Below are 12,524 nucleotides of genomic sequence, written 5' to 3' on the forward strand. Positions count from 1 at the left end.
GGTTTAGAAATTAAGGCCCTCTAGTAGAAGGCATAGATAGAGGTCGAAGTGGTAGAAAGTGTGGGGAACCCAATGTTCTTTTCTGGGCATATTTATGTTTACGTTTTTTATCGTGAGCAGGAATCCCTAACCTATTGTTGTTGGCAGTAGAATCTCTCTCTGGTATGGGTAAATTGAGTCTTATAGTTTGGCTTCAGAGATGTTAGAGGTACTGTTTGATCCCTGTGTATTGATGGAGGTAAGGCATTAGGCTCAACATGTTGGGGTTGGTTTGAAAATGTATTAGAGCATGGAGATGGACAGGGCCAAGAGGGAAAATAGCTAAGCATAAAGGGGAATCCATGACGATGGGGCGAGAAGGAGGTGGCACATAATATCTCCCATTCTCTTGGTCATGTTGTTCTTCCTCCCCCTTTCGACTCCTTGGATTTAAAATTGCGGCATGTCACCCTTCTCCTGGAACAACTAGGCCATAATTGGCACGATGATCATAATGAGGTCATAAGATTCATGAATGATTTGTAGCATAATCAATGAAATATGCAAGATTGTTTGGATTCACCTTGGCGAGTCTAGAGGTGATTGTCTAAGTGAATGGAATGCATGGAGGCAAGACTGACTCATTTGGAATTCCATGTCCATGTTGAACCCAGGTCTCCAAATCCACTGGGTAACAAACTAGGTAATCTAGTCCTGAAAAATCATCTTGCTCCTTGATGTTTGGGGGTTGTATCTTCATCTTAGGGTTATTTAGGGCATTATGGTATTTCCATTTTTGTGTTCTTAGTAAAATTTGGCACTTGTAATCATTTGTTATGCATATCTCCTAGCCAAAAAATCTAATAGGAGTGAGTTTGGAAGATTTTTTCATGTTGGGTAGCCATAGTGTAATCTTTGGATGAATTAATAGAAGCATTTTCACTGACAAAAAAAATTATTATTTAAGAGAGTCAATTTTAATTATGTTATTATAATATAATATAAATATTTCTATATTAAGAATATATTATTAAAAGCTCGAGGCACTCTCTGAGCTCTGAGAAGCGGATTAGGGTTCCTGTACTCACCTGCAATGGCAGGTCTGCAGAACAGAGGACTCCAGAATCAGATCGCGACAACGTAGATAACAAAAGACTGGGGGTTTTGACCGGCGGGTACAATGAACCCCCATCCGGGGGAAGGAGGGATGCCTCCCTCAAACGGCAACCAACAAGGGAATCTTGAGGGTTTCGACAGAGAACGGGAACATAATGATGGAAGCACAGGAAAAAGTCAACAGCAACAAACTGAACAGGCACAGCAAGATAAACCGAAAGTCAGCTCGTCCACATGCAAGCCAGTAGTTGCACACAGACCAAAAGTGGAACTACCCAGTCACCGTATAAATGCCAGAATTCAATACATGAGAGATCATGCTCTCATAGGCAAATTTATCGGAATATGGCCAAACGAGAAAGCATTGAGAGCATGGATAAATGTCAAATGGCATCCAAAGGGGCACATAACCCTGCATCTAGGGCCGAAGGGTTTCTTCACTGCAGTTTTTAACTGTTTGGAGGATAGGAACAGAGTTTTTGAAGGAGGGCCTTATTTCTTTAACTCTGCTGGGCTATTTCTCAGAGAATGGATTGAGCGGTTCAACCCGGATAAAGAGGACCTAAGTTGGGCGCCGGTGTGGATCCGGCTGTACTCTCTACCATTGGAATATTGGGAAGAGGAGTCCCTCAAAGCTATTGGCAAGGTTCTGGGCGACTTTGTCAGAATAGCTGAAGATACAAAGACACAGAGATATACCTCATATGCAAGGATCTGCGTCTACATGGACCTGAAACAACCTCTGCCAGATACGGTAAGTCTCTTTCATGAAGATGTGGAATGTATTCAGTTAATCGATTATGAACATGTTCCCTTCAGATGTAGGAAATGTCATGACCTAGGTCACCTCTTCAGAGACTGCCCATTAAATAGCAAACCTACGACTCAATCTGAACAGGAAAACCCATCGGTAGATGGTTTCACCAAAGTGACAAATCGCAGAAGAGCGAGTAAAAAACCAGCTGTTACTATAAAGACACCCCCAGGAAATCAATCAAAGCCATCTACTAGTAATAGCTTTGCAGTACTAGATAATCAGGATTCGCAAGATCCAGACGACTCAACCCATAATAAAAGAGGGCCTACTCAGGAAAAGGAAAAAATGGATCGATCCCAATCGAAAGAAAAAGAAAAGGAGATAGATCTAGAAGGTAATCAGCCCAAGACAGCCTCCAAAGACTGGAGCCTTCCTGAAATGGATATAGATGGCATAAATCCCAGCATAGAAAATGAGAAGGAAGGCGATAGTCACTCTCAGGAACCACAAATCATGGAGGAGGATTCAGAATCAATAGACATTGGTGAGCTAGATCTCTTGGGATTAGAACAGGCTTGTAAAACAGGGAACTTCGACAAAATACCTGACAAACAAGTGGACAATCTAGTGGAAGTCCTCAATAAAGCCCGGAAAAAATATTCACTAGGGGTTCAAATTGGCAGCCAATGGGACGGCAAATTCATTACAAAAGACAGCAAAAAAAGGGGAAGGAAAACTACCTTGGAAAGAACCATCAAGATTGGAGAAGTGCTGGTAGATTCTGGCAGATATGCCAAGCTAACCAAGTATTACAACATCAATCCCAAACCTTCCCAATGAAGTTGATCTCATGGAATATCAGAGGGCTTAACTGCCCAAGGAAAGGAAAACTCTTAAAAAACATGTTAATGGAAGAAGAACCAGCAGTTCTTTTTCTACAGGAAACAAAATGTAATTCGACAGTTTTGGAAAAAATAGCAACTAAGGTCTGGCCAGGGGGGATAGTAGCAGCTGTTGATGCTCAGGGCGCATCTGGAGGACTTGCAGTGCTTTGGGATGCAAGAAAGATTCAAATGACCAACATACATGCAAATAAAAATTTTATCCAAGCAATATTCCATATAATAGGAACCAATATCTATGGGCACATCACTAATGTGTACTTTCCCCAAGAATCCCAACAGAAGAATGAAATTATGGAGGCTTTAACAAATCTTAGCACAGATAGGCAATACCCGTTATGGATAGCCGGAGGAGACTACAATATGATCGCTTCGGTGGAGGAAAAAAAGGGAGGCCGATGCAGAACAAACATGGACGGAACTCTATTAAAGAATTTCATACAGAAAAATTGGCTTATAAATATTCCTACTAATAATGGCCTCTACACCTGGAACAACAAACAGACAGGTCCAATGCAAATAGCATCGCGCCTAGATCGCTTTTTAATCTCTGACAATGCAGTTCATGTAGGTGGAGAATTCACAGCTTCTATTCTCCCTTACTATGGTTTTGATCATTGGCCGATAGCCCTCCAGTGGAATCGTCCTGGCTGCCATATTAGACGTCCCTTTAGATTTGAGGCTTTTTGGATGTCTCACCCGGACTTCAACGAATTTGTTAAAGCAACCTGGGAAAAATGCAATTTTACGGATGGTACAAAAATGGCTTCATTCCAAAGGAAGCTGAAATATCTCAAAGGGGAAATTAAAAAATGGAATCACTCTGTCTTTGGCAACATTTTTAAGGCTAAGGAAATCCTCAATCAAGAAATGAAAATGGTTCAGCAAAGAATGATAACTGAAGGACGCTCGGAAGAACTTAGCAAGAAAGAGCAGTCCTTAGAGAATCAATTTCTCGAGCGAGAGTCACAGGAGGAAACTCTCTGGAGACAAAAATCGAGAGTTAGATGGCTGAAGGAGGGTGAGAAGAACACGAAATTCTTCCACAAATCTACAGTGCAAAGGAGAATTATTAATCAAATTTCCCGGGTGACCAATGAACAAGGAGGCAACATCAAAACACATGAAGGGATAGAACAGGTGTTCCTCAACTACTTCAAGAAGATGAATCAAGAGCCGGATATAAACAGAACAGAAGCTATCGGGAAAATCATCAGCAATATTCCCAAATTAATCACGGATGAGCATAACACTCTCCTTCTCAAACCCATAAGCCTCCAGGAAGTTGATGATGTTGTTCATCAACTCAAAGCAGGAAAAGCTCTGGGACCCGATGGCTTTACTTCAAATTTTTTTCATCACTTTTGGGATCTGGTCAAATGGGAGGTGTGGCAAGTGGTGGAAGAATCGCGTACCCTCAGATGGATGTATCCAGGACTGAACGCAACATTCATAGCTTTAATCCCCAAAGAAGAGGAATCATCCACTCCGGATAAATTCCGTCTGATTGCGTTATGCAACATCATATACAAGATTGTCTCCAAAGTGATAGCTTCCAGATTGAAGCCCCTGCTTCCACTTCTCATCTCTCTAGAACAAACTGGTTACATTGAAGGAAGGCAGATTACAGATGGGATAATTCTAACCCATGAGATAATCCACTCTCTCAAGCACACAAAAAAACCAGGTATGTTGCTCAAACTCGATTTATCTAAGGCTTTTGGTAGTATCAGTTGGGAATATCTGCAACAAGTCCTTCAAGCCTTTGGCTTTGCCCCCTCTTGGATTAGATGGATCAGTAGTCTCATTTCCTCTTCGTTCTTCTCTATTCTCATCAATGGAATCCCCTCATCCACTTTTCGTCCTTCCAGAGGCATCCGCCAAGGGGATCCTATATCACCCTTCCTGTTTGTCATTTTGGCTGAAGGTTTAGGTCATAGCATTAAAGAAGCCCTACGCTCTCATCATCTCAAAGGTCTAGCCTTCCACCAAGTCCCTGCTTTTTCACACCAGCAATTCGTTGATGACAACCTGCTTTTTCGTCACCCGTCTGTTCAAGAAGCTCGAGCCCTTAAAATCTATTCTTGCAGACTTTTCAGAGGCCTCTGGTGCCCTCATCAACAAAGTCAAATCCCAGATCTTCTTCTTCTTCAACACTTCGCCATCCATCCAAAGAACTATTGCCCGTATCTTTGGTTTTTCCATTGCTTCCCTTCCGTCTAAGTATTTGGGGGCTCCTTTATTTGCCACGGCTCTTAAGCATGCCTCATGGAACAATCTTTTAGAGAAACTGGAAGCCAAATTATCCCTGTGGATGCATAGAGTGCTCAATATGGCAAGTAGGCTAGTTCTAATCAAAGCAGTGCTTCAAACCATGCCTCTTTACCTTTTCTCCATATTGGCAGCACCCAAATGGGTCCTTAAAGCTATCAAACAGCTTCAGAGAAACTTCCTTTGGGGTAATTCAGGACCTAATCGAAAATGGGCATTAGTAAAATGGGAGAAAGCATGTCTTCCCAAAAAGGCAGGGGGAATTGGACTAAGAGACCCAGAACATAGTAAAATGGTTATGGGGGCCAAAATCTGGTGGAAATGGCTAACCAATCCCACAACACCTTGGGCCTACCTTTGGACAATGAAATATGCAAGCAACAAATCCATGGAGGAGAGACTTAGAATGTCAGAAACTAGTAAAGGATCTGTGATTTGGAACTCAGCCATTCAACACAGGGATATAATTCAGAAACACAGTTTTTGGGAGGTGAAGGATGGTCACACGGCTAGATTTTGGGAAGACTCATGGCAGCAGCTCCCTAACCTCAGAGACACAATTCCAGGTATTGCTGATCAAGACATACAACAACATGAGAAGGTGAGTCGATTTTGGGACTCACACAACACTCAAGAACATAGAAAGTGGAAAGAGGCCAGGCACATAATACCACATAGCCCGGAGCAAACTCAACTCTCCCTCTCCACTGAGCTTCAAAAAAGGAAAATACTCACTTCGGCAGGCCGGGACACCCTTAGATGGGGATATGAGGAAAAAGGCACTTTCACCACCAGGGAAGCTTATAAAATACTCATCAAAGAAAAGATAATGAAAGATCAATTATGGGATCGGATATGGAATCCATCCATATGGCCGAAGGTCTCAAATTTTTTATGGCTTATCTCTCACAATAGAATTCTCACATGGGACAATCTCAGGAAAAGGAATTTTGCTGGACCTTCCATTTGCCCAAACTGCAAACAGGAAGAGGAATCAGCATTACATCTTATGCAATCCTGTCCAATGGGAAGGAAACTCTGGGAAAAAATTGCCTTCCGATGTCAAAAGGATGGAAGAGTGAATGGAGACATCAAAGGGACTCTCCGCACCTAGCCCCAAGAGCCGTATAAAAGTAAACTCTTAAACACACTATGGCAGCTCATACTAGGATTACTTATGTGGAATATTTGGAAGGAAAGAAATAGAAGGATATTTAAAGATCAAGCTCAATCAATTGAACAAATTTGGCAAGGACTGCACCAGAACATTAAAGAAACTCTGTCTGTTAAAGGATGGTCTAAAGAGGACTTCCCATCCCTCCCGCAGGAACAAGCCATATGGGATAACTGGCAGATTCAATTACAACATCCGTTAATATTAAAGGATAACTCTTCAAAGCATCTAGAATCTCCATCAAGTTGGACACCTCCCCCAAATAATGCATACCAGCTTAACTTCGATGGAGCCTCGAAAGGGAATCCAGGAAAAACAGGATTCAGAGGAAGCATCAGAAACTACCAGGGACTCCCCCTAATAACCTATGTTGGCTCAATTGGTTGGAATACCAACAATGCGGCAGAATTGGAGGGCCTATGGAGAGGACTAAAGTTGGCACAGGAACGGAGACTCTTGCCTCTTATAGTGGAAGGGGACTCCCAAATCATCATCAACATGGCCTCAAAGCTAATGCAGGGATCTCAGGTATATAAGGTCAGTAGCAGTTGGAGATTGGCCACTAGACTAGAGCTTCTCAAACAATGGTTTACCAATCACCAAGCAATTTCCTTTAAACACATTAGAAGGGAAGGGAATAAATTGGCTGACTTTCTTGCAAACATAGGGGTGGAAAGTGGAAGGGAATTCTTTGAAGGCTCAATCTCCAACATAGTTTCAGAGAATCAACTCTCCATCTTCAAGACTATAGTTACTAGTGATATGCAGCCGCAGGAGAACTCGCACCCGGATGCGGGTGATATTATGAGCAGTTAATGCCCATACGAGCGACGCCGACATTGGGCACCATCGTAGAGCAAGTAGGCGACTTTTGGCAGCGCATTAAGTCCCATTAATGAGGAATTGGGTGTACATCATGCGGAGTAAGTACTTCAGGATGATGAGAATACGATCTATTTCAATTTCCCAGAGCTCGACACTCTCTCTGGCTCATTCTAGCAGAGACATTCCAGGTCGATTTGGCTCACAGGAGTTAGGTGCAGTACTAAGCATTTGGAAGCCATCAGGGCTCCATCGAAGACCGCAACAGGCCAGCCTCAAGCATCTAATCACGGTTCTTCTGGCTCGCATCTGGTATGGTCATTGTTTTTTCCTTGGGTATATAACTGCAATTGGTCGGGTCATGGAGTCTGTTGAAGCTGTTTGGGCTGGGTGTGGGAATCATTCAGACAATTCTGGTATTTATTTCGGGGTTCTGTTTTTTATCTGTGTGGTGCTTTCTCTGGGCACTTTCTACTCTGAGTACTGTTATCCACGGTTTATTTCAAATTGGGGTGGGGCGTTCTTCTTCCTCATCCAACCCTTTTGTCCTCTCAGTTTATCAATCATTGCTGGTATGGCTCGACCTCGAGGAATTTCCTGGAGGGGCACACGGGGGGGTGTTAGAGGAAGGAGAGGTCCTGTTCCTCGACGCATCTCCCCGCTTGTTTCTGTCTCGCCAGCCTCTCCATCATCCGACCACTCTGGTCCGTCCCTCTCCAGTTCTTTCCACTCCTCCTGTTTCACTTTTAAAAGCAAGCTAAAGAAGCCTACTATCTCTGCCATTATCACGGTCATCTTCTCAGAGGAAGAAGATGACCCCCCTGGCTCTGATGAACATGCCATGGAAAGGACTCCCTCTCAGAATTCTAAGGATTCTCAAGGAGGCAGGGTAGAGGATATCCCCATTCTTCCTGAGGGGCAGCAGGATGAAGGTCATGAAGAGGATGCGCGTCTTCAGCAAACTTCGTCACACGAGGAGGTCATTATTTGTGCACCGGCGCAGTTCTCTGGCACTGTTCTATATCCAGTGATGCCTCCTGGTTGCAATATTACGGATGTTGAAGACAATGTGATGATTGAATGGGTCAGATCTCCGTGCAAAGCCAACAACGAAGATGCAGAGTTACCACCTCAGGCAGAATCAATCAACGGCGGAGATTGATGGAGTAGATCGGACGGCGGTGGAGGATTTCAGAAGGCTCTTTTTGGCGGAACTTTACGTCCAGAAAAGTCAGAAATGATGACGTCAGTCGAGAGCCACGCATCAACAGAAGATTTTATCGGGCTCGTTCATATGGATACCGCTCGTTGGTCGACGACGGTCCGATAAACTAGTGGTTTTTGTTAAGCGGTTTAATGCTGCCGCTGATGTCCACGTCAGTTTTTTTCAGTGTAATTCTCCATCGTCTTCTTGTTTTTGCTTTTTGGTGGTGGTGTCTAGTTCTACAGAGTCCTGGGCTCTCGTTTTTTATCTATGTAAACAAACAGTTAAGAGCTGATGGCAGAAGTTTTCTTGACAGAGGGCTGGCTTTAGCCCCCTCAGAGGTTCCAACCTCTTTGTAAATATTTTCCTCTTTTATTTATACATAATAGAATAGTCTTTACTCAGAAAAAAAAAGAGAATATATTATTAATAATATGTCATTAACATTATTATCTTATTGTTAATATTATTGTTAATCTTATAATAACACATTTTTCTATTTTTTTAAGGGTGGTTCATAGACATTGGGTGGCTACTACATCCACGGGAAAAATCCAGGCATATCAACCCGAAGGGATCTACCTGCCGACCAAACAAGCAAGGCCTAACCCCAAGGGCATCGAGGAGATTTCGCCCCGTGACCTCCCGACTAATGAGGTACTTAGCAATGAGAACTCAACCAACTGAGCTAAGCCTTGGGGCAATAACACATTATTCTATTACTAAGGGGTACTACAACATATTATTCTCATACTATTTTTTTAAATAATATTATTATATTATTATTCGTATAAGATTGATATTTTGTGATATTATTATTATTAATAAATATTACCTGGCTATGCAATTTATCTTATGAAGTTACCCACCAAGTCATACCATCTATCACTACTCACATTCCTTAGTTTTCCTAGGACTTGTTTCTTATATTAGGAGTTGACATATGTAATATGGGTTGATAATGTCCACATTGTTGAAGTTGTAACTAGGTTCAGTCTTTGTAATATAAATTTATTATTGATGTATTTATTATATTTTTGTCAAAGCATGCTCTTCATGCTTAGAGTAAAAAGGAGTCAAAAAGAATTTATTATGAGTCAAAATAAAAATTATTTGAGTCATGTCCCATTTGGACATTTGTAAGAAAAAGGAATTTGAATTTTATTTTGAGTCATTAATCCACAAGATGACCAAGTCGACCCTCCTTGGGAAATTCAACTTGACCCTCTAAAGTGACACCTATTCAACCTTCCTGGACAACTATATATAAGATAAATTTTGACCTACTTGGAGCACATTCACAACACATCACAAGAAGTATATCTAAAACTAGTGAGAAGAAGAGAAATTTGAGTCAAAGGAGAGAGAATAAGAAGTCAAAACAAGAAAAATATTCCCTCGTTGACCAAATATTTGACTACTGTAGTTTGCATGTGTGAAAGGTTTATTTTCTACGGAAGAAGGCCAATTTTTTTAGGTAACCACAGACCAAATTTTGGCCCCTTGTTGCAAGTTTGAATTTCATAACTTTTACCATATTTGGAGTAGTTTGACCAATGTTGACTTTGATTTTGGGAGTGACTTGGAGGAGGGTTGGACTTGGTATCTTGGTTGCAGTTTGGTCTTAATATTGGTCTTGTTCTTGGTCTTAGATACCTCTCATTTTGATCTAATTCTATAAGAGAAGGATTGGTGGGTTTTCCCCTTGTGGTTTTTGTCCTCACTACTAGCCTAATTTTGGTGTCTTTTATCTCGTGATCTCTTTATTTTCTTGAAATATTGAATGATATTATAATTTCTTAATGAATAAGACATAAGAAGTAATAAGAAGGCATCTAATATTCACAAGTAACTACTAAGAAGAGAAATTAGGTGTTAGAATTCATTGCACTTGGTTTCTTAACATGGTATCAAAGCTAACGAAGGAAACCTGAAGATAATTCTCTTGAATAAATCATTATAGCACTCATATTGTTGCAACTTTCTCTCTCACTTTCAAGTAAGTACTCTTCTATTCTATATGTCTAATGCTCCCAATCAGATGGGACATATATGCAAGGAAGGAAACAAGCTTGACGGAGCATCCAACTTCAAAGCTTGGAAGATGAGGATACATTTAGTCCTTAAGGAAAATGAAGTCATGCAATTTGTTGAAGGAAATGTTCCTCTACTAGATAAAAACAATGCTCAAGAAGTGGCCAAATACAATAGGGAGAAATTAGAGCTAAAATAATTCTCCTTGAGTCCATCAAAGACCATCTCATTTCATTTGTTTCATATTTGTCTACATCCAAGGAATTCTATGACACATTGGTGAAATCATACTCCATCAACACAACCAGTTGAAAGATATATCTAAGGAATCAACTTTATGGAACAAGGATGTCAAAAGAAGAGAACATAGCTTCATACTTTATGAATATATCAAAAATCAAAGATTGACTTCAAGGGCATGGTGAAACCATATCTAAATCTGAATTGATCACTTCTATAACCAATGCTCTACCTCTAGCCTGGGATGGTTTTGCAGTAGGCATCTACGCTAGAAAAGAAACTCAAACCTTTGAAGGATTATGGTATTAATGTGTTCTAGTGGAATCAAGACTAAAGGCTAAAAATGATACTCAACCTAATAATCTTTTGCAGCTAGATCAAGAAAGAAGTTTGGAAAATTTGGATCTTAACACAAAAACAATGGCAAAAAGTCCTATACAAATAAGGATATGTCTAAAGTTAATATTATGGTTGTCATGAATATGTGCATTTCAAGAGAGATTATCCCAATAACCCTAAGAATAATAAGAGGAAGGAAATACATCAAGCATTAATAATTGTAGATTAAGAAGCTCCAAAGAAACCTAAGGTTGAAGACAATAAGGATCTCTACTATTAACGATGATGAAAAATATGGCATGTGTACATAGATCTACAATCTACTTTCATACCAGGTTTGTAGTCAAATTTGATATCTATTTCTTATTTAGAAGATGGAAAATATAATAGTATTTATTGATGTAAAGACAATTATATGATATATGGGGGATAACAGAGAAGTTTATTGGGATCTGTGAATTGTAATTTTTTTCAAGGATATTTAATTTAAGAGGGAGCTCATAGTCATCTATAATGAAGTAGCTGAAAGAGAGAACTGATTCATTGTAGTATGTTCCAAATTTCTTATGAAGAGAGGTCTCCTTGACTATTGTCTACATAGAATCCATCACAAAAATCTAGAAGAAACATACAGGTGGATAAGAAGAAGACCAAATATGTTCCCACATAATGTAGAAAGACTCGTATTTCATCATGCAAATCCAAATCAAGCTAAAATTTTTCTCTAGGAAGTAAGGAAGCAACAAGATGGCAACGAAAACTTTGTAAAGGGTAGAGTAGTTAAGAATTCAATATCTAATCCAGGTGGATGTTGGTGGCTACCCGCCTATTCCACTGGGACCCCCACCACTTTCTCTTTTAGTTTTTCAGTTTCTGTAATTGTAGCACAATTTACTTTTTTTGGCAGTTTTTCGGGTCCTAAACTTTCAGAGCCATTTTGAGACCCTAAATGATGTCTTTTAGGAAAATCGGGCCTAAAGAAGGCTTTTAACCAATGTTGGTCGATCAGAAATTGTAGTCCCTGGATAGATCTTTCTAACGCGGTATTGTGCACATCAAATAGAAATCGTATCACAACGTTACAACCCTGGGAAGTTGATGTACCAATTTACCCAAACGAAGCCCATAGTTTTGGAACTTCATCTCCTAGGGTTAGGGTTTTGAATGTTTATGGTTTTCCATTGTTTCTCAATAATAAATAGGTCTACGAGCCTCATTGTAAAACAATTTAGAGGCATGTAGCCGCCACATCTCTTTTGAGAGATAAGCTACCATCACCTGAGCTAGTTTATTTCCATTTCTATTTGTAAGCATATTTCAGTATTTGATATTAATGAAATGAAGTATTATTTCTATTGCATCTCTATATTTATGGTTATATCTATAATTCATTGCTTTCCTATTTAAGTTCGGATCAATATCTAGCTTGTAGCATGTTAGAGATTCTTCCAAACAGAAAGAGTTAACATTCACTTAAATTCAATGAAGCAAATTTGACCTTATACATCATAGAATGAGCCATTGATACTAAAAGTAATAAGTGAAAAGCAATTCAGAAAGAAAATTTTTCTTATATGACTGGACTTTTATAAGTAGAGAAAACAATTTGAAGGACAAATTAAAGTATATTCTATGGGGGGAGCAGGAAGTATGAAGTATGCATTAAAGAATTCAACACTTGGCCTT

The 12,524-nt window shown here is 40.1% G+C and overlaps 1 protein-coding gene across 1 annotated transcript; it reads left to right on the top strand.

Annotated features, from left to right (window-relative positions):
* Positions 1–2,760: 2,760 nt before the first annotated feature.
* LOC149208306 (uncharacterized) lies at positions 2,761–7,015 on the top strand. Its single transcript, XM_089398296.1, has 3 exons — positions 2,761–4,441; positions 4,845–5,626; positions 6,185–7,015. Exons 1-3 carry the CDS (start codon positions 2,761–2,763, stop codon positions 7,013–7,015), a joined length of 3,294 nt encoding a protein of 1,097 aa, XP_089254422.1.
* Positions 7,016–12,524: the final 5,509 nt, after the last annotated feature.

Source organism: Pinus tabuliformis, chromosome 1_2 (genome assembly GCF_031772625.1).
Source record: "Pinus tabuliformis cultivar Carrire ecotype Pingquan chromosome 1_2, CPIR1, whole genome shotgun sequence".
NCBI lineage: Eukaryota > Viridiplantae > Streptophyta > Pinopsida > Pinales > Pinaceae > Pinus > Pinus tabuliformis.

What these genes read in the sequence shown, in the direction of transcription:
- LOC149208306 (XM_089398296.1), top strand. Translation starts at nt 2,761, where the DNA reads ATGGAAGAAGAACCAGCAGTTCTTTTTCTACAGGAAACAAAATGTAAT. An exon ending in CAAGCACACAAAAAAACCAG is followed by an intron (nt 4,442 to 4,844) that starts GTATGTTGCTCA and finishes CTATTCTTGCAG; the next exon opens with ACTTTTCAGAGGCCTCTGGT. An exon ending in ACATACAACAACATGAGAAG is followed by an intron (nt 5,627 to 6,184) that starts GTGAGTCGATTT and finishes ACACTATGGCAG; the next exon opens with CTCATACTAGGATTACTTAT.